The sequence below is a fragment of the Drosophila montana genome, unplaced genomic scaffold (genome assembly GCF_035044405.1).
Source record: "Drosophila montana isolate Dmon_TW-CO22-7 unplaced genomic scaffold, ASM3504440v1 contig_2178_1, whole genome shotgun sequence".
NCBI lineage: Eukaryota > Metazoa > Arthropoda > Insecta > Diptera > Drosophilidae > Drosophila > Drosophila montana.
The window spans coordinates 3,872,996-3,895,410 of NW_026997075.1; the positions used below are offsets into that span (position 1 = coordinate 3,872,996).

The 22,415-nt window shown below is 36.9% G+C and overlaps 3 protein-coding genes across 4 annotated transcripts in view; 1 reads left to right on the top strand and 2 right to left on the bottom strand.

Moving 5' to 3' along the window:
* Positions 1–956: 956 nt before the first annotated feature.
* stas (Transmembrane protein stas) lies at positions 957–6,229 on the bottom strand. The gene is made up of 4 exons (XM_064680940.1): positions 5,665–6,229; positions 5,255–5,570; positions 4,097–4,225; positions 957–1,809 (listed from the first exon to the last, which is right to left on the bottom strand). The coding sequence occupies exons 1-4, from the start codon at positions 5,777–5,779 to the stop codon at positions 1,296–1,298; spliced, it is 1,074 nt and encodes a 357-aa protein (XP_064537010.1). The 5' UTR covers positions 5,780–6,229; the 3' UTR covers positions 957–1,295.
* Positions 6,230–6,629: 400 nt separating this feature from the next.
* Positions 6,630–8,404, bottom strand: corolla. The gene is made up of 4 exons (XM_064680991.1): positions 8,243–8,404; positions 7,892–8,182; positions 7,645–7,820; positions 6,630–7,587 (listed from the first exon to the last, which is right to left on the bottom strand). The coding sequence occupies exons 1-4, from the start codon at positions 8,376–8,378 to the stop codon at positions 6,892–6,894; spliced, it is 1,299 nt and encodes a 432-aa protein (XP_064537061.1). The 5' UTR covers positions 8,379–8,404; the 3' UTR covers positions 6,630–6,891.
* Positions 8,405–10,123: 1,719 nt separating this feature from the next.
* RhoU overlaps positions 10,124–22,415 on the top strand; it is a 69,098-nt gene continuing 56,806 nt past the window's right edge. For both annotated transcript variants that reach the window (XM_064680981.1, XM_064680980.1), the window contains exon 1: positions 10,124–10,218. The gene's annotated coding sequence lies outside the window, so the exon portion shown is untranslated. The remainder of the gene's footprint in view (positions 10,219–22,415) is intronic.

A 22,415-nucleotide genomic window follows, 5' to 3' on the forward strand; every position in this document is an offset into this window, starting at 1 on the left:
TTAAAAGCACAAAATCTTTCAGAAAATTTGAAATTTCCCCAAACACACACCTAGGGCGAAAACTTAGTATAAACGACAAAACGCTTTTCACAAAGGCAGCTTTTCAGTCAACAAAGCGGTTTTAAGAACCAAAAGAAAAAGCTTTAACTTGCCAAAAAGCTGTCGAAAAGCTTCTACTTTGATAAAGCATGAAAAGTTCGCCAATTAGGAATGATTTTGTGCGTCATTGTATTACTGTAAGTTCCAAAGCTCATCTGAACTTAACTTAATCAAATTAAATTAAATATACTAAGTATATCCAATTTAGAAAACTTAGTTCTTGTACAAAAATCTTGCATGTTGCTCTCTGCTGGCATACATATATTTATTTAGAGAAAGATAGTTCTTTAAAACTTTTCTAAGTTGAGGCACAAGATTTGTAAACACACCCTGATCCGGTCACTTTAGTATAAACGCAATTCTAAGCTATCAGGTCTTATATTTTAAATAGTATTAACCATTCTGGAAATTAATACATCCACACAAGACTAGATAACTTGAACAACTCGAAGAATCAATTTCACCCAAATTGTAGAATCCCAAGTAAAACAATTTACCAAGTGAATTTGCAAAAAGAACCCACAGATCGAAAAAAAAACTTGTTTTGCACGACATTAATAAGACAAACGATTTGTTAGTTTTTTCAAATATGTATGTATTTGCTCGCAAACATATATATATATATATATAGAATTAATTAGTTTTTTGCTAATTGGTTTACTTATCGATAATATTTCTCGTAAATACTGCAATAGCATTAAACAAAAAAGTTTCACTAAACTTAAAACAAGTTAGGGAAATATATTTTGCAAAAGTTTTTTATGTTAAATTACAAAAAAAAAAAAAAAAATTAAAAAAAAAAACAATTATTAAAAATTAAACTAAACCTATATAGTAGATACTCGGAGTTTATCAAGTTTGTTGTTCCACAAGAAATATATATACGCGTATTTATTATGTTTCTCATGATGTGTGTTTTTCTGTTTTGTTTTTTTTTTTTTGGAAATAGCAGTTCGGTATACATGGTACATTTATAAGAACTAAAGACAAACCTAAAAAAGTAATAATAATAAAATATATGTATATAGATATATGCAGGTTTTATCAATATTTGCATGTGGTTTTATGTACGCGTTAAACAACCCAAATCAACAACATAAGAGGGTATGTTCCTTCTTCTGCTTTCTTTTTTTGGTACTGTAATTCTATTCTCAGATCTCGAGAAGGTGCGAATCCGTTCTCCAGTTTCCAGAGTCTTACGTCGCCTTCTTCTTCTTCTTAAATTTATTTTTGAGTAGTCCAGGTAGCAGCGATGCGCACGCGCATAGTGTTAACACACCCATCGAGGTCCAGGAGAAGGCTTCACTTGAACTGCTCATCTTCTGGAGGGTTTTACCCGCCTGTATGGCAATCACCGATGGCGGTGCGACTCCACAGAAGGTGCCCAGTGCAAATATGTGCAGGGGTACGCCAATTACCGGCGATGCCAAATTGATGAACCAATTGGGCAGGATCGGCGTCATGCGCAGGAATAGCATATAGTTGAAGAGACTGTCACGGTATTCCTCCACATGTCTGGACCATTCGCTGGTTTTCTTTGGCCAAAAGTGTCGGATGAGGCGGCGTCCAACCAAATTGGAGAGCGTATAGCAGAGTGTGGCGCCCAGCGCCGAGCAGAAGCATATTAGGAACAATGCAATTGGGAATTTGTATAAGAATCCAAGTAAGATCGACAGGAATAACGAACCAGGAATGGCAAATGTTTGTAGGCTATATAAAACACGTTCAGTTAAGGCAACCAATTTTCGCAAGGTAAATGAGAATGTCAATGAATGAATGAATGAATGAATGAATGAATGAATACATATTGTCGTGATGTACATACATATTGCCTGGGGTCTAGATAGATGGGTCTAAAAACAGATCATCTGATAAATTGCCAAGTGGCTGGGTTGGATCGTCGACTATTAATAGTCAAGTAAAACACACGTTGACAATGGCAATCGCAATCGCTCGATTTCGACCTGAATTCAAGACGTGCCAGCCAAGAAAATGAACGATAACAGAAAATGGCAAATGAAACGTTTTGTCATCAGCCCCAGGCCCCAGTGTCAAGAACCCAACCAACCTTGAACAGAGAATTGTTGAAATGAATTTAACACTTAAAAACAAATTTAGCCAGCTTGAATATGAATATTGCAAGTATTTATCTGGCTTTTGGCACATTTTCTACATATTAAATGCGTTTTTCCGAAATCGATTAAATATATAATAAATTATTGAAAATAAATTTGAGACCGATCAATTGAATAACTCAGAAAAGTCTATGAAACCCTATGGAAGGAATTTAAAAAAAAAAAGTCCGTCTTAAAGTTAGTTTTCAGAAATGAAATCTTTGTTAGGAAATATGGTATTTCAATAGAAGTAAAGCTTAAGTAAAAATATAAGCTTAATACATAGAAATATTAAACAGATTCCGTCTTGAAAGAGAACATGCATGTACTTTTGTCAGCTTGAATGAATAATATAATATAAATATTTACACATATATGTATTATATTACAAGAGCCAAGCAAATTTTTATCGTTCTTCCGTCCGTAATATAAACACACATGCGCGCACATTCATGAGTGGCAAATGTTTAACGAATTCAGCAGAAAAAATGTTTTGTTATAAATAAAAAAAATATATTATTAACAAAACCAGCTTACAGATCATTCAATCGCTACGTGAAATCGGAATTGCGTCGCCAGCTGCTTTGGCTAATTGTAAATGATTAAACAGAAAAAATATGTAAGCACGCATGCCAACAAATACACGTATGTATTTACATATATGTATCTACATATACATGTATAAATGTAGTTGTGCTTTTTTAATGAGCGAAACAATGAATAAAAAAAAAGTGACCAGTTCTCAGCTGTTTTTTGTATAAGACGCAAGCTCACACACATACATAGGCACCTGCGCACGCTGTTGTATGTGTGTGTTTGTGCTTTTTTCATACGCTTGCAGAGGGTATTATAATCTTGTCACGCAATGTGTAACGCATGGAATGGGGTATCTCCAAATATATATCATGTATGTTTTCTTGATCAGTATCGAAAGCCATTAAACTTGCCAGCGTTCTATATTTTGGCTGCAGTCAGTAGGAATTATCGTTCAAAATTTGAGTTCTTGTATAAAAGACTAATTTGTTTTTCAAAATATTTTAACCAATCTTGGCATTTACGAGCTCGACTGTGCTTTCAACACATGAGCAAAATTCATTGGCCGCAAGTAAATTTCCTGTGTAACCACTTTTAAGCTTAGGGTATTTCGTCTGCGGCGTGCGCAGGCTAACCCTACTTTTTTGTATTTGTTTATAAACATGCATTGAAAGGCCGAGAACGCAAAGCAGTGTGTGATAGGAAGAGAGCTTCCATGTATGCGTCAGCATGCGTGTCTCTCTTTCTCTCTGTCTTTCACACGCTTCTGCAGAGAGAGTGCAAAGTGCACTTGCCCAATGGCAGCAGCGTCGATCAGCTGATTAAGCTCAGACATGCTCGCAGTTGTTGTATCGAGTCTTGCCGTTCTTTTTATTTTTTTTTCTTCTCTATATTGTGTATTTTCTGCTTCCTACTTGCAACCGAAACGGCGACGTCGTCTCCAATGCTAATTATGCGTGGCCGTGCATAATATTATAGAAATTTACGAGGGTGTAGACGCGCGCGTGTTGTGCGTGTGTGTTAGTGTGTGCGATAACTTCTGTTGACCATGAATGTGACTGTCGTTGTCGCACACTATTTGGTCTAAACTGACCATTTGCAGCTATTTGAAATGAGGTCAAGGTTATAAGTACGTTGTGAACGTGGGCAAACGTGATGCGCAACGCCGTTATCTAGTCCGGTAGCTCTATGTATGAATGTATGTGCATGGGTGTGTGTGTGTGTCTGTGTGTGTGTGTGTGTGTGTGTGTGTGTGTGTGTGTGTGTGTGTGTGTGTGTGTGTGTGTGTGTGTGTGTGTGTGATAAGATCGGTTTCGTTATGGTTTTTTTGGCTGATGATAAAAGGATACAATACGTAAGCGACAACAACGCCGAACATCACTTCAAAATAATACATGTCCTTGTAGCGATCCAGGACCTTTGCGAGCATCTTAGCATCTTGTATATCACGTGGTATTTTCAAATGTTGCTTCTCAGAGCTGTAAAAGACAAACAAACGAGCAAAAAAAATGAACACACACACACAGACACAAAAAAGCGTTACTTATGACTGTAATAAATGCACAAGCTTAGTCGACTATGTCTGTGTGTGTTAGTGTAAAGTGGCGTGACTTTTGGCGAACGCAAGCTCCGTACAAAGCTCGTCACAATGTCAGAGGAAAATGACACAGACACAGGTGACAAGCGCGTCCGAGCCGCGAGCCGCGAATGCCCGACTAGCAGATAGCCTAGCTGCATCTATATTTATTAATTGCCATAGCACACTCTGCTTCTTTCCTCAGCCTTACGCTAATGATGGTTTTTCGTTTTTGTTTGTCTCTGCATTTGTGCTAATTGAGCGATTGTTATACAAATTTACTGTACAAAAATATGGGATCTAAATGTACGCATATACGAAGTATAAAAAAAAGAGCTTTCAAGATTTAGACTCTTTATACTTATCCGATTTAAAGCAGGAGAAAAGGGAAAAGCGAAGCTGTCTTCAGAATCTATAAAATGAAATTTTCCGTTTAACTTTCCAGCTGGCCTTAGAAGCTAGCAAAACAAAAGTAACTTAAGACCAAAAATATCTATAAAAATAAAAAAGCCAAACGAATATGAATTCAGAATAAGCGACAGCTCCTTTAAACAAATAATATCTCATTTAAAAATCACGTTTTTGCTAGAACACTATTAAAAAAAAATATTCCTAAAGCGATATTCGTTGCCAAATACGACTTTTCTAATGAAAAAAAAATTAGAAAAACTGAATGAAACAAAAGATCGTAAGCCAATATTGTTTTCAGTTAATAAATTTTCATGTCAAGAATTTGTGAAACTATGAATAATAATATTCTCTGGCATATCTTCAAAAGGCAGATATGCTTAGCAGGCGTTCGCCTGCTTTTGTAAATTTGTGCATGTTTTGGCAATTGTCTGCATAAATACGCCCCACTTAAAGCGCGTTGATTGATTACAGGGTATTTGATAAGTTTGTTAAATGAACTTTGAAGCTGATCAACACTTACGCATTCAATTCGGGAAATATTGCATAGACATAGAACATGGTCATCAAACTGGCAACGAATATCGCAACGACAATGACTAGAGATTTCTTGGTGGCTTTTCGCTCGTCCGCAGACATTGCCTGTTTTTGTGGCGTTACTGGCGGTGGCTGCTGCTGCTGCTGCAGTTGTGGTTGTTGTTGCTGCTGCAATTGTGCTTGTTGTTGCTCTTCCAGCTGTGGTTCTTCCTGCTGCTGCTGCGATTGCAGTTGTTTCGGTGGTTTATGCTTGCCATTTGCGGAGCCCCGCGCACGCATGTTTAGCATCTTATCAGCAATTTCTGCGTACAAATAAACGGGTCATCAGCGAGTGAGAGAGAGAGAGAGAGGGGGGGAAGAGGGGGTGGAGATGGGCTAAGGTGGTTTACCACTTACCACTGGTGCGGCTGATAAGTGGAACGCTGCTGGTGCCGTAGCCGCTGCTACTGTTGCTGCTGCTGATGCTGCTGCTGCTGCTGCTGGCAGCGCTGTTTTCCGTTTTGCAAGACATCGCGTTAAAAGCGCTGGCGATGCGGGCAAATTCTCGATTTGGATTAACGCAGCGCAGTTTCCGCGTTTGGCTTTGTTTGCGAGCTTTTCAGGGTGCTCCGCTTCTAAATGTATCAACTGTAATCGCTGCTGTTGTTCTTGCTGTAAGTGTATGAGTATGCGTGTTTGCGCGCCAGCAATAGTCGCAACTATCTCCTCGTACACATACAATTTAATCGATAAAAACGGTGAACAAAAAATACATACGCTGTCCGCGACGCCAATTTGGTGACGATTTCAAACTATGAATTTAAGCTACATGTGTTTATGCGTCACATGTGTTATGCGCACGATCTAATGCATTCGGGTTGCATCGTTTAAAAACTCATGTTTTTTTATTGTTACAAGTTATTTTTTATTAATTAAACGACGAGCTCGCTTGACTTTTTGTGTTTCGCGTAACACTCCTCTCGGTGTGACCAGAGACGACCAATAGACAAAATACAATGTGACTGCGTTTAGGTAGCAACTAAAAATACCAACATGAGCTGTGCGACAAAAGTTCTACACTGATAAAATACTGGAAAACAGGGTGATCCAAAACAGGGTGGTCAGAAAAAATAAATTGATTTAAAATGGAATCAAAAAATATAAATTGCTTAAATATTCTGTTATTTTAAATGATACAATATAAGTTTTATTCAACACAAAAAGTTTAATAATACACATTTATTAAGTTTATGTTCAAAACAATATTTTAAAAAAGTAAATGTTTAGGTTGATTTTAATATTTTACTGCCTGCTTAACTAAAGTCTGTGACGTTATGAGATACTTTTGACTTAAGAACAATTATGTTTAGTAATATAAATAAAGGAAATCGATTCAATGATTTAAATATTGTATTGCCTTCCTAACTGAAGTCTTTGACTTAAGGCGAAATTATGTATAATTTGTAAGTTTAAAAATTTATATGTACGTATATCAAACTAAGTTGATTGTTTTTAATTTTAAAATTGTTCTGCCTTCCTGCAGCCTGTGACTTCATGAGATATTTCTGGATATATTAATTGATACTCTTAAAAGCTCAATTAAATATAGGTGTGAAAAATTTGAAAAGATTTTAAAAATTCAGCTTAGAGCTCATAGCTAAGGCGATTGGTTGCCGGTTGCGAATCATTTCCATCACTAAAATTCAAAAAGAAATCGTCGTTTACATCGCAGTTCACATTCGAAAAGTCTAAAGAATTGGAGTCGTTTATATCGGAGCTTTCCTCATTTTCCAACATTGTGGATGTCAATTGATTGTCCCTGTGTTCATATTCTGTGTCTTGGTCAACAGCAGAATCTTGTGCTGGCTTGGTGTTATTCGATGGGAAGAGGTTCTTAAAGCTCAGGCTCATATTAAGATCAGAAAATTGCAGACATGGCAACACTTCCACTTTCTCGACAATTGCGCGTTCCGGAAAATCCTCCATGCTGGGCATATTTTCTGGCTCCATCTCCGATGACTCTGAGCATGGTTCAATCATGTCGAATTCGGATTCGTTCATCATTTCGGACATGGTGTCGCCATGAACTGGCGATGGCAGCGGTGCAAAATGCACTTGCTTGGTGGGGCTAGGTATGCGTTCCGTCTCCTCCGGCTTACGATTTACCACTAAGATGGAGCGCAATGGTGGCGCCGCCGACACGTCCATGTCATTCTCTTTGGCTCGACGCTCCTCAGGATAGTGGCTGAGAAAATCCAATGCCGACTGCAGGACTAGCGGCGCCTTTTTGCCACGCATAGCTCCAGCTTTCTTGATAACTTCATTCACGGACATTTGAAGCTGTGGGCGTAAATGTGAGCGGGTTAGCTGTAGGATAACTTTTGCCCTTTAGTTTACCTCGGCAATTTGCTTGCTTAGCTGCACCAAGGAGACAATCTTCTTGTTGCGCTGCTGTGTAGCACGCACTATCTTGTTGCTCCTCTGGCGATCCATTTGTGCGTATTCCCGTTGAATGCTCGAGTATTCCTCTTCCGCTTCCTGGACTAAGCGCTGCCATTTACGAAAATCCTTAACTACAATTGAGGTTAGTTTCACCATTGAGTTTAATTCCACAGCACAATTGCACAGATTGCATTCCACTTACCAATTGCACGATTCTCCATGGCAACCTTGCACTCCCGGTCGAACTTTTGCAGCTGCTCCATATTTTGCAGCTTCACTTCCGCCTCGTTCTGTTTGCATACGCCGGCAAAACGCATTATATTCTTAATTTTATCATCGTTGAGCAGGTTGCCCATTTCGAGTAGATGCTCGTAGGATGCATCTAAAATGCTGGCAAATCTGTCAAACTGTTTGCGTTCCTCCTGCATCTGGCCGGCCGCTTGACGCACCAGCATCAGATCGATGCGCAGATTTTGCATATCTTTCTGCAGCTCTGAAATAGTTCAAATCTCTTGTATAACTGTTGATCTCTTCGTTTTGCGGCTTAACGTACTTGTTCTTGCTTCGCCAAGTTCCACCTTCTCCTTGAGCGCATTCTCGAATTGGGCGAATAGATTATGCAATTCTTTATTCGAGGCGCACAAATTCGCAATGTAGCTGTACACACGCGGAAAATTCTCGATCGACATTTTTGTTTTTGATTTATTTATTCCGATTTACCTAGGCGCCAATTTATTTTGTTAACCGCGGCATCAGTAACAGTATTGATATTGCATTTATCGATAGTCACGCTTCGATCAATCAATGAGTTTATCGGAATTAAATGCTGAATACGTTTTTATATTCACAAACAAGAATCGAATCAGATAGCAAGTTCAAAATGTATGCCCAATAAGATTATAATAACAATATTAATTTAAAATATTAAATTGTCTTTGCTCTACCCATTTTTCATCAATTTTACAATAATTTTATCAATAAGAATTTCAACTTCCGTAGCTTTTATTCACAGGCAGTCAATGCAAACACTTTAATATTGTTATATCTTTATCATTATTATTATGTTTTTTTTTTGGCTTATAAGTGAATTTATACATAAAATATAGCTGAGGCTTTAAAATGCCAAAGAGCCAACAGTCAGAATTCAAATAATTTTACGATATACACATACGGTACGCTATTCCGCACAGTGCGACCATTCCTCTTAAATATATAAATACTAACGTACAAATTATGCAGACAATAAAAAACTACTATAATTTGGCTAGTTTTAAAGCCCGCTCAAAGAGAAAATATATATAAGCTGTTATGCAGATGGTCAACGGTTCAGTAATTTTAATCAAATTAATTTAATTATTTAATTGTCATTAAATGACAACACCTATGTTAATTGTTACATGCTTAACTGTTAAAATACTACAAATTGAGGATATTATCCTGTTGGTAGCTGGTCACTCTGTTTGGCTGTTTGTTTTAATTTTGTATTGAGCAGCTGACTTATTTTTGATCAGCTGTTACTGTGCACTCATTTTATTTGTCTTAATATTAAATTTAAAAAATATACTCTTTCATAATCAAATGACAAACATACATTTTGTATCATATTTAAGAAAGAAAAATATCGATTAGTAAAAATAAGATCTGAAAAGCGATTGACGCATGCGCATTTATTATGAAGTTCAGATATTACAAAATATAAGCTGCAGATTGTTTTTATTATGCGAATAACTATATGCAAGTTTTATACTGATATCATAGATCGATACATCTAGTTCAGTACAGCAGACTGCTAGTATTTTTTCAACTGATATTGTCAGTATTTGTGTCTTTTTTTCTGGCATTCCATCGCTTCTATATGAGGGTCACACGATCAGTTAGTTCGAGTTTTCTGCAAGAGACGGTTGTTTATCTCGTCGTTCGTTCGCGTTGTTTTTTTTGCGTTCAACATTTAGTAATGTTATGTTGTTATTTTGCGTAATTATTTTGTTATTCTATGAGTGGTTTTAAGTAGCAAGTGAATTTATACACACATATATTATGTTAAACGGTTGCGCAGTTGCAACACCAACACAAATACACCTACCATTTTTTGTTGCAAGCAGTTGCGTGCCGTCACAGGCAGCCGACGCCGCCGCCGCCGCCGCCACCACAAAACACGCACACATACTGCGACGCATGCGCAGCAGCAGCAACAGCGTTTACAAGTTTGTGCATGAGTGCAGGTGTTTCTGCTTCTTCTTGTTATTCAGTTACTTTGCCGCCAGTTTGCTGCGATCCCTTGGCGAGTGCGCGAGTTTTCAGCGTCGCGAGTTGTGAGTTTTTGAGTTCGAAAATTCAATGAAAACCGGCAAAAGTAATTCATGGCCGTGAATATTTCGCAAGCTTGGCAAATATATAAATTTGTTGTGTCTGTTTTTTTTTTGTTTTGTTTTGTTTCAAGTGTTGCACCAAACACAGTATCAAGAACTAATTGAAAGTTGAACACCAAAAACAACAACAACGACTGGATTAACGGGAAATTGTTGCTGGGTAAGTTTGAGGGGCGGCTTGTGCAATGCGCACGCATGGACATGTACGGACATGTTCGTTCGCTGCGTCACGTCGGTACACGTCGCAGCATAACTAAAAAAAAAAATACAGAAACAAAAACAAGAACTTTCACTATGGGAACCCCAATATAGACTTGTTGAAGCGTGCATGGAAAGCTTCATTGCGATTTTTCACATATTTTTTTTAGGGAGTGCTACGAAAATGAAATACGTAAATATGTACAGATGCAGCCATGCATATATATATATATATATATATATGTATATAAATGTATATATATATGTGCATACGATGGACATAGATATGTTTGGGGAAATTTTAGATGTTATAATCTCTAGGCAGCTAATGTACATTTTAAGAATTGTATTTCCTTCGGTTACCTGGCTAAGTTTTTTAACTATTTTATTTATATTTATAATATTGATCATTTCGATATAGAATAAAATATCCAGCATTCAGGAATATGGTATCACGACACGTATCATATTATTCTGTAATTAAAAATAAAAAACCAAGTTTTTTTTTGTGGAGACTTTTACGTTTGATTCTACTTAAACCCCTTTGAATTAGATTTTTGCTGATTTACTGGATATTAAAGACTAAAGCTGTTACGCGCGTAGCCATATATGTATATACATACATATATATATAATATATATACATACATATATATATAATATATATACATACATATATATATATATTTATACGTTTTTCGCGATTTATGCACACATGCAGGTGGAATTTCCCGAAACTCCGTCTTAATCTTCGAACTTTTTTGAAAATCCATTCCTCCCTGAAATTAATTTCCAATGATCTACATAAAAAATCATTCGAGACGTGTTTCACATTTTTCACAAAATCAAAGCTTTCTCGGTGGAATTCAAAGATTTTTTTGGTGAAGTTTTAAGTTTTGTCAAACTTATTTTCAAAGCTCTACATAAGAATTAATTGAAAACTTGTTTCAATGATTTGGGAAATTCCACCCGAATCAGTGGTAAATTGGCGGAAAATGTTTGTGTGAAAGTTGTTTGTTTACCGTCCGATCAATTTCGAAATCGTTTTCAAAGCTTTTTGAGAACATTTATTTTATACGTGCCACGGGCAATGCCGGGCATAACCCGGCTAGTACATATATATATATATATATACAAAAATAATAAACTTTCTTTAAAAAACAAACATTGATTTCGAACTCTGCTTCTTTTGTGCAACTGCATTTAGTTTTACTGAAACACATACATACACATTCGTATGTAATTACAAATATAAATGGATATATATATCTATATTAGATTTTTTTCTGTTTAACTACGCCATATTCAATTTCAATTTCCAAAGTTGTTTTTTGCTTCAATTTCTGTTTCATTCGCGCGCACATTACGTTCGTTTTTACCTGATCACACCTGGTCCTGGTAAACATATCGAAATAATGGAATTTTAATAAACAACAAACCAAAATATGATACATGCAATTTTAACAGTTTTCATCGCAATTTCTCTCACTCTATTTTGCACTCTCTCTCTTTCTCTCCCTCTCTCCCTCTCTCTCATTCTGGCACTCCCCTTGCTCCTGTTAATTTCGTTAATTGCGTCAGGTTTTTCTCTTTTTCACCTGGGATTTCAGGTAGGGCATTGGTGCGCGCTGCCAGGTAAACAGCGATCGAAGCGGGTCACCAGACAACCGAGACGCCGAGGTGAGGCGCGGAGAGCTAAGTGTGCAGCAGCAGCAGCAGCAGCAGCTGTTGCCGCTTTGCATGAATGAGGTGGCATTTGCCCCCCCGCCGTCGTCCACTGTCGTCTGTTAAATACTTGATTACCTGGCCGTGATTGTTTGCGACTGCTGCACCTTTTTCTGCCGCTCTTCGTTCCCCTCTTCGCCAGCTTATCTCGGTTTGTATTTGTCCGACTTTCATGCTCTTCATGCTTGTATTTCTTGTATTCTCTGCACACTGCAAATCGTTGAAAATTGTTTTCTTTAGTTGTGCAGGGCAAAGGGAAATATATCTGAGCCCTTAAACTCTATATAGATCGATATAAGTAAGGATAGAGCCGAAAATTGATCAATTTTTCATAAAATAAATACTTAAGGATTGAAATATAATGTTTGCAATAATAAACACATATAAAATCGATAAATATCGATCAACTGCCTGAGTTTCTCAGAGTACCTTGACGATTCCAACAATAGAATTTTTCCCAAACGGAAACCTTCGAATATCATACATCTTAGAGTGGGGAGGGGGGTGTCTCTCGCAGCTACCTTTGAAAATTGATCACACGGTTGCCACGCCCATAAAGGGCTGTCAGCACTAATTAAACGAACTGAAGAAATAATACTTAACTTTAAGCGTCAGGTGTTTTATAGGCCAATATTGAAGGGCTTTTAAAAAATGCAAAAATAAATAAATGTCTAAAAAATTATAATTTATTTGAATTTTGAATCCCAATTTTTATAGAGTTTCTCTCTGGCGAGCACACCCCATGCGATTGCATTTATTTATTTTTAATTAAAGCCATGCTCATAATTTGATAACAAAAAATTGTTTGCCCTCAGCCAAAAAGTGAACACGATGCGGGATTTTGGTCGGCTTATCGTTTATTGTTTCGAAATGCAGCTTAATGAAGCGGACCGGCTGCGGGAGGGGGACAGTTATGCAGTTTGCACCTACAACACATGAAATAGAAGCGAAAAAGCGAAAAACTAACCTGCGAACGAAACAGTTTTCCCAGGGAAGTGCCAACAGAGCGCCGCCAGCAGGAAAAACAACCACAATTGAACTTGCAACAAAACGTACTCGTGTTTAAAATATGAACGAAAAGCTGCAACAATCTGTTGGTCAGTTGGTTCATTGTGTTCCTTGGCTGCAACAAAATCCAAGAAATTAAAAATGAAAAAAACGACTAAATACGACACGCCGAAGATTGAATACCCTTTAAGCCGGAGTTTGATTGAGATTAATGATTTTTTTTCCATACAAAAACCCACTTCCTATAGATCTTTATGATATAGTCATCTGATGTTGATGTTAGAAATTCATAAATGCCTCGTTTGGTCACGTATCTTGAGCACCAAAGTAAGATTTTCACAAGAGAACTTAGTTTTTGACTCATTGTTCCAAAGGCAGCTATATGAAATAGTGATACGATCCGATCCGATCTGTTCCAGAATAGCTACTGTCTGCATCAAAACAGACAAAAAAAACAGATCTATGCAAAATTTCAATACGATAGCTATTCAATTGGGAGGCTACTACTAGCCTGTTGCTGCTGATCATGAATATATAATAAATAAAAGTGCCCAATTTTACGAAAGGATTTTTATACTCTATGCGATCAGGTCCACATTTCACGACAGTCATATAATACTCTCCATAAGAACGAAATGGTATCGCAGCGCTGTCGAATACCAAATACTCTTGAAAATACACGACTTCTTGTTACTTTTAAAAGTCTATAATATGGGATATAAAATATCTTTAATTTCTGGAATTTATAGAGTCTACAATTTTGGAGGTCAAGCTTACTGAGAATTCCACTCGCACGCTTAATTATATTTGATTTTTTTTTTTTTGCTACACAAACTAAAGAAAAATGAAATGAATTTTCAGCAACGGTTCTTCACAAATGTAAAAACTTATTTCGCAAACCATTTAGAGCTGACATTTTAAGTATTTTTATTTTGTATCTTTTCTCGTTTTCATGTAATTATGCATGCCCGCAAGCCAAAGTATAATACTAGAGAGAATTTAAAAGAAACAAGAACAAAAAAAAAATGAAAATAAATAAAATAAGATGGAATATGCAGACGAATCGAGTCGAAAAATGTACAAACTAAAAGCCGGATGGATTAAATTGGGATTTATGCACAAACGCACTCGTGGACAAACCCACATAGATACACCCACACACACTCACACATTGATACATGCATGTGTATATGTATTTGTGCATGTGTATGTATTTGTATGTGTATGCATATGTAATGCTCGCCTTCCAGCTTTGCTTCAGCCTTGTCTCGCCGCACCTACCTCCGGGCAGGTTCTCAGTTTTAACAATTTCGGGGCAGATAAAAATGTTGAAACTGTAACCAAGGTAATTCCCAGGAGGCGCAGCCAGCAAAAATGCCAGGATAACTGTGACTTACATACACAAACACACACATTCGTACAACGGCAGCAACTTTTTAGCTCCTCATTCTGAGATTTTTCAGCCTTTCACAACTTGGCTATGGAAATCGCACTTGGCGTTGCATGGTCAGTGGGCGGTGGGCGGTGGGCGGTTGCAGGCGGATAGAGTTGCCAGCGTATGCACTTTTTATGTTAGTCAGCAAATTGGACGCCGCTTTCCACACATTCTGTTGCACAAATGTGGAAGTTGTGCTTAGAATTCCCACCGGAAACGATGCAAACACAATCAAAAACAACTGTAAACAGAGACATCAAGAGAGGGAACCCAACATAAGTACCAGATATATGAATTATGTTTTGTAGTTATGTGTTCTCGTTGTCGTTGTTGCATCAGCAATGTAGTGAGAGCTACATGGAGTCGAGCACGCTGATGAAGTGTTTTAAAATGGCCATAAAAAAGGCTCTTGTTTGACTTGACTTTATCTTATTTAGGCCATGTTCACTTAATCTGCCTTTTGCATTTCAAACAGATTGCGAAATTTCATTAAGTTTCTATGCGCTGCCGCTCTGTCACTTTGCCACTCTGCCACGCTGCCACTTGCCCCGTTTGCCTTTTGGCTGTGCCAACGTGTGGCATTCAGCTTCGGGCAGTGCCTATCAATTTTCATAATTTGTATTGACCTACAAGTCTGTTGCAAATTGACATTTTGCCCATCAGCTGGCTGATGTCTGACCCTGACCCACGTCCAATTGTTTATTCTCTCTCTTTCTTACACACTCTCGCTTGCTCTAATTCTCTCGCGCTCTCTCTGTCTTTCTCTCTGCATCTCTAAAGTGCAGCTTTTGACACACAAAGAAAAGGGGCGTACCGAGCGCCGAGCAGTGCTGTCGAGTTCGCCTTCTTTCCGCCAAATCTAGCTGTTTTCAAAGTGTGTTATTTAAATTTGATGGAAATTCTGGCTATTTTATATGTTTGGGGTTTTGCCCACTTACTTTTAGAATCCGAATATGTCATGGCAAAAAACTTTTGGGCAATGCCTAAATTAATGCCCTAATTAATAGCTCTTTGAACTATCGATGTTAATTCACCAAATAAGTTTGCCTTCCCCATTATCGCTTATATTAGCATAAACAATGCCAAAATAATACAAATATATATACATATTTTTTACGAAATATATCCGTTAAGTATATAAGACGGTTCCTCAAGTAAGCTTGTTTCAGACATTAGTTTAAATATGTTTCGCTAATTTGTCTTATAGAGTATTATTTGTTTTTGGCCAGCCTTTCCCAACCGAGCAAGACCTTTTTGTCTCTGTAAAGCTGGCAGCACTGGCGCAGAGACAGCGTCAGTTTCATAATACAATGCACATGTCACATTTTCTGGCGAGCCTGTTTCTGCACTCTGCATTTGCTTTGCATTCATCCCCAGCAGTTTTTACAGTTGCACTAGCAATTCTCTGATGCCACCTAAACGGAATCAACATGCAATCGGGTATATTAGACTAAAGCAGCTGGCATGCAGATTGCTAATGACCTTTCCTGCCAAGATACAGATACTGGGCTGGCAGATTTCTTCCTTCTATGCGTTACACATGTCGTGATAAAATTATGATACTTTCTGTACGGACATAACAATCCATTTTTAAATATCGCCTTTATCTGCGATTTTCATGACTGTGCTTGAGGCTTAAAAACTGTAATTATTGTTAATTTTTTATTACCATCATCATTATTATTATTTTGTTTATTATTATTATTATTATAATTTGTATTATTATTATATTATTATTATTTTTATAATTATTATAGGGCATTTTCGAAGCAGGCTTCGTCCTTTAGTATGCGGTTGCTTTTGTTGTTACTAGCACACAATTAACTGGCTCAACTGTTTTAACTTCAATCACATTTAAGTTGCCTGAGACTCACTTGGTACGGTGCCCGGTTGCCGGGCACGTTGGGCGGTGGTAGGGGGTGTAGTAGGGTGTATTGGGCATTGTAAGCGGCTCACAGACAACATCTGTTTTGGCCACCGTCTCGCATCTCTAGGGCTGTTGTGTGGCTCCTGTAGCCTAGCTCGCCCTTAGCCCTGCTGTTGTCTCGCTGTGGTTTTGTTTCATTTCATTTTGACAAACAGTTTGTTTGTTGTCGCATCGCTCCAGAGATCGGAGCGTCTGTCAGCCTGCGTGTTGCATTTGAATGTCGCCTATGACACATGTCTCTGCAGCCCACCTGCCCCCGTTTTGGTCATTTGGTGCACATGACTTCTCCGGTTCGGATAGAAGTGCCTTTGGCTACAATTTGTATACGCATTCAGCGGTGTAAGTAATTGGCATTTGGGCATGCCAATGTATTAATTTAAGGCCAATGTCTGCCTACCAATCAGAGAGGATTAATTGGCACAGAGAGGGAGTGCAGAGAAACATCAATAAGTTCAAGCCAATAGGTTGCATAAATCTCATTATACACTTGCTGTTGGTATTTTAACTTTGTCACAAAATGTTTAAAGCACTTATTTCTAGCATGTTATCAAACATCTAATGGAAGAATTTAATTTCAATTTATAATTGCCCGTTCTACATGTTATATGTATTTTCATATAAAAGGCGTGGACTAAATTTGATTTAAAATAAGTGGAAATTCTAGGCTCCGAATTGTTATAAGATGTTTGCAGCCTTGGTTTAGTAAAAAATCGAATATAGAAGAGTTCCCAAATATACCAGATTTTTGTGAAGCTTATCAATTTTAACATTTACTTTAATAATTGCAACTTTTTCCAAATTTTTCTTATTATATTTCCCAACACATGTCTGAGAGTGTATTTAGTCACCAGCATTAATTCTTTGGTGCTTGTAAAGTCATTTGATTAATGACTTTGGCTCAAAGGCCGCATTATAGATCGCCTTTCTATGCGATTACGAATTGAATATATTATTTGTATAATTATTATTATTTTTATTAATTGCCATACACATGTCGGAGAGTGTATTTAGTCTTCGGCACGATCTCAGCTTTAGTTCTTCATTGTTTGTCATTGTATAAAGTCATTTAATTAAACTGGAAAGCGCTTCTACCCGCCTCTGGCAACTCTCTATCAATGTTGTTGATTAATTATTTTTCGCTTTCTCAGCGCGCATTATGCAACACTGCAACAGCACTTCGCACACACACTGACACACACACACACACACACATACGTAGTTAATTGTTATGTACACTATATCATATTATCTGCCATGTTCATGTCCACATTTAAATGTTGATTCGTTTCGCTGGTTTCGATTTTCCACAACAATTTGCTACCCATTTGATTGAATTATGTCCCGTTGCAGTTGCAGCGGATTTAAATGCAATTTTTAACTGTGCCCGCACTTAATTACACTCCAATTTGAAAGCGAGCCGTTTTGCCATTATCTCATTATAGAGCTTGGCATGTTTTGCGATTTATGTAAATCCGTTTTGCAGCTTTTGATTTAAATTCGTCCCTCTTTTTGTTTTTTTTTTTTTTTTTTACCAGAAAATCAAAAACAAATTATTACCAAATTATTATATACTTTCGCATCCGAAATCAATCGTCAATCAAATCGAACAGTAAATCGAGCCATCGCACTTGTTCATATCAATTAATGTCTGCGCGCTGTCTAATTATTATTATATTTGTTAGATAAAAAGAACACTTAGTCGCTTGAGTACTGCGGTTGGCTGTGCGTCGGCGCGATGATAACGAAGCGTAGAGATCGAACCCCCGAGCAGATAGAACAAATAATAATATACCATATAACATATAATATACCTATATTATTTTTCATTGTATCTTACAGTGTATCTTACAGCTGGACACGTGCAACTAAATTACTCTGGATGCCTTTTAGTCATATGTTAATTTTATTTTCATAAGAGTAACAGGCTAACGTGTTTCGTATCCTGTCCTTCAATGGACAGTTATGCCCTACTTGGGTAGCGCGTGTGGCTTAATGCCACGCCTCTTTATCTATCTAATTGCCCATTTGCTGACGTTGCGCTGCTGTTGCAATTGTTGTTTGTCTCCTTTTGAAATATTTGTTAGTGCAATAAAGTTGAGCACATAAAGGGCAGATATACAAAGCTGAAGCTAAGCAAAAGCAAAATAAAACAAAAATAAATATAAATATAGGTAAGAGTACTTGAGTCAAGAGTGCCCGAATAGGGGATACCCTGTACGCAGCGCGGATGTGCACCATATACGAGCACCTAAATTCCTAACTGATCTCAGATAACCTGCGAGATATGACACATGTTTAAAATCTTCTTCTTGGCCAGATTGAGAAGCGGACATGGGCAGATGGATTCCGAATATATAACCAAGATGGTTTCTTCTGCCCGTAACATACAAAGCTAATGAACCCATTTTCCGTTCCTCCAACGGGTACAGGGTGTACAAACACCAACGACAAACAAACCAAAACAAGAAAACAACCAAAATGTGTTCAATTCCATTTATCATGTACGCATGATAAGCCTGATAAGCGGCGCACTTTGTGCATGTTCCGCTTGTCCCTGTGCTTGTGCTTGTCTTCTGTCTTTTTTGGTGATAAGAAGCAGCCCGCGAGAGTCAAGCCGATAAGAGAGTGGGGGAGGGGAGTGGGTGACGGGTGACGGTAACTGTCGCGCAATGCTCTCGCTCGTATCTGTATCTGCAGCTGTGGTAGGCACAATCTGCATCTTGTCATCAATGAGGTTGAACCGAGTTGCGCTCGTACAGGCCCAACCATTCAAGTGAATCGCATCTGAATCGATTCATATTCAATGTTTAGCTGTAAATAGCAATAGACAACGATTAAAGCTGTATTTGTGTGATCAAAATGTCTGAGGATATTGGCTCTGTGTAATGCCCGTCCTTCTGTTAGTCTGTCTCCTGTATAGATCAAGCCACGCCCACCCTCAAACCAAAAATTGTAAAGTCGTTATGTGCTAACAGTCTTAGACTTAAAACAATTCTTGTCATTTCATCATTTTAAAATTTTTTTGTCCAGTAAATTGATTTTTTAATAATTCCTTAAACGACTGATTTTCCTTTCTATGCGATTCTCATGAGCTTAGGCTAAGCTTGTTGACTTCTATGCGTTTTTGTGTATGACTAATGAATATATTTATTCATAATGATTTGCTGCCTCACTCTCTCTTTTGCTTGCAGCCCCCTATTTCACTTTCTTTTATTTTATTGCCTCTCGTTTAAATATGGACTGCCGTTCTATGCGATTTTCATGATTTAAAATAAGTCTTTAAACAGTGGAACGAAGTCGTTCTACCTTTAACATATATATGATACTCTGCTTATTTGTACATACATATTTATTTTTTTATTTATATACCCGATTTAATATATAAAATTTGATCTTATTACACTTGATACAATTGCTTTGAACCATATTTAATCTTTAGCCAGTTGTTAAACAAGCTTGTATTTTGTAATTTCCACATTTTCTCTTAGCTGCTAGCGCTTACGTTTGACCATAACTTTATCAAGGTCCATGATGGATTAATTCATATGTATGTTACAGACAGAATGAAATTTCTTCAACCCCAAGTATGGGTAGTATATATATGTATACATATATGATCAGTTCGTCCCTTTATCTCACCGACATGAAATTTCCAATATTTTATGTCTTATATCATTCGCAGGAAAACTTTTCTTCCGTTACAAATCAAAGTCGACATTTTCAATGCTAAACCAAGGTTATACAAGCTAAAAAGGCGAAATAAAGGCTCTCATAGTATACACAGATTCTGAGTATATCAGCCGAAATATTGTTATTGTATTTATTTTCGCAGCTCGGATACGGGATATCTTCTAGTCGGGCACCCTCGACAAAAGCACGCTTTCTTGTTGCCGTTGCTCGACACGCTTCAGTTTCGGGGTAAATCACGCTTTATTGCATTTGAAAAGCGATTTGCTATGGCCAGTGAGTACCCGAGCGAAGTGAATACCTGTGAGGCACACAATAATAGTAAACATCTGTGCGTGTGTGTGTGTGTGTGTGTGTGTGTGGGTCTGAGCCTTTGTTTACAGATACGCGTGTATATATGTGCAAGTGTGCGTAGAATTGGACCACGGCGAGCGTGATAACCCCTGCTTAGATTCGGTCTTCTCTTGACTGAAAATGATTTTGACTTGTTAGAATTAAACATTTTCATAATAAATACCAAATAAATTATAATTTATTCGATAATTGTGAATGCCTTCAAGTCTTCTTTCGTTAATACTCAGTAAAACATTAAAGTAATTGTGTTTTGTTCGTCTGTTTTACCAATTACAATTAAAAGTTCATTTGCGAAAAGCTCTCTAATTAATAAGAAAACAAAAAAAGACCAACAACAAGATCGACCGTACAATAAACTAAAGCCCAAATAATTATAAAAAATTATACACTGTTTGAAGATTTTGTTGTTGTTGTTTTCTCTCGTTCATTGCTTTAGCTTTGTTTTTGCCTGTTGGGTTCATAAACCTTTCCGAGTGTTTAGCAATTATTATGATGAGTGTCGAAAAATTGAAGACAAAAGATTCACAGAAATGTTAGTAATGAATTGTATGATGAATGAAGTGAGTGATTCGAAAACTAATAAACTTATGAATTTACTGAAAATCAGAATCTGGAATGTACAGAAAAAAGGCTGAAGATTTTAGTTAAAATGCTGACTAACTTTTGACCGTAATTGCTTTATATATGAAAATTTAGCATTGTTGAAAAGTTTTTGTCTGTATATTTGAATATTGCTTCCTAGTAACTATGCTTTCTTCCCACATTCATTCGCTTGGTACAGATCCGAAGGTACTGATCGATTCCAGCGCTAAATAAAACAAATTTAAATTAGATAATGCTTGAAAATTCAAGTCGTACCGATTTGCTGGTTTAATTCGTACCAACATCGGGGTGAATTATTTTTTTATTTTTTTTTCTTTTTTTTTTTTATTTAGCAAATTAAATAGGCAAATATTTAAATAAATGATTGTTGCTGGATTGGAACCAGTGACTTTGTACTTGTCAGCTCGACGATGAGTCTTCTAAGCTTTTTACATTTGTCATACAAACTTTGACCATTCTTTTCCGCCCCTTGTGAGTTGAATATTCCGAAACTCCGTCTTAGTGCTCACAAAATGTTAAAACTCAATGTTGTTGCTGGATTTGAACCAGCGACATTCTACTTTCTGACACCTAACACTTAGGCTGTGCGCTAATTAGTCAGACAGTACTTTACGACAAACTATTTTATTATACTAATTGACTAAAAACTGAATTTTTCATAAACTGCATTTGGGTGACTAACATATGTGTGGAAAAATTTTGATCCATATACAAATTCCTTTGATAAGCTCTTTCGAATTAAAAATGCAAGCTCAAGTCAATACTAAGGAAAATTGTATATCCACCTAGTCGAATACTGAGCTTCAAATCTATGCTGTAGGAAATTAATTATAACATATTGCTTAAATTTATTTATCCGCACGTGTGGAAAATGGTTACATAACTGATTCAAAATACTGTCGAGGAATAAAAGTTCGTACACATATTGATAAAAATGTTGGAAGCGTATATATTTCCCTTATGAATGCATCAATATTTGGAACTTTAAGAACTCGGCTTGTAATGTTTAATTCCACATATCGATAAATTATATTTATATTTGGAAGTGTCACATACGCTTATAAATAAATAACATTTATAAATAACATTTGTATACATTTATACGCATTAGTTGAATGTGTCATCTATTTATTTCATATTATTATTTTAAAGAAAAGTCTGTACCTTAAATCCATTTTGATTAATGTGCAAGTTCCTATTAAATGAGTATCGGGTATCCAACAAGTGTTCAATAAACTCACGGAATTTTTGCGAATACAGCCTGGTACAGGGTATATCCAAGTTATTTATCTAGCAATTGTTTATCAATGCAAGTGAACTAGTTAATGTGACATTTTTTTTCCTGTGTAGCTCTTGTATAAAATTCCGGTCTAGTCCATTTACTTGATAAATTAGCTGAAGCAGTTTTAAGTCAAGTAAA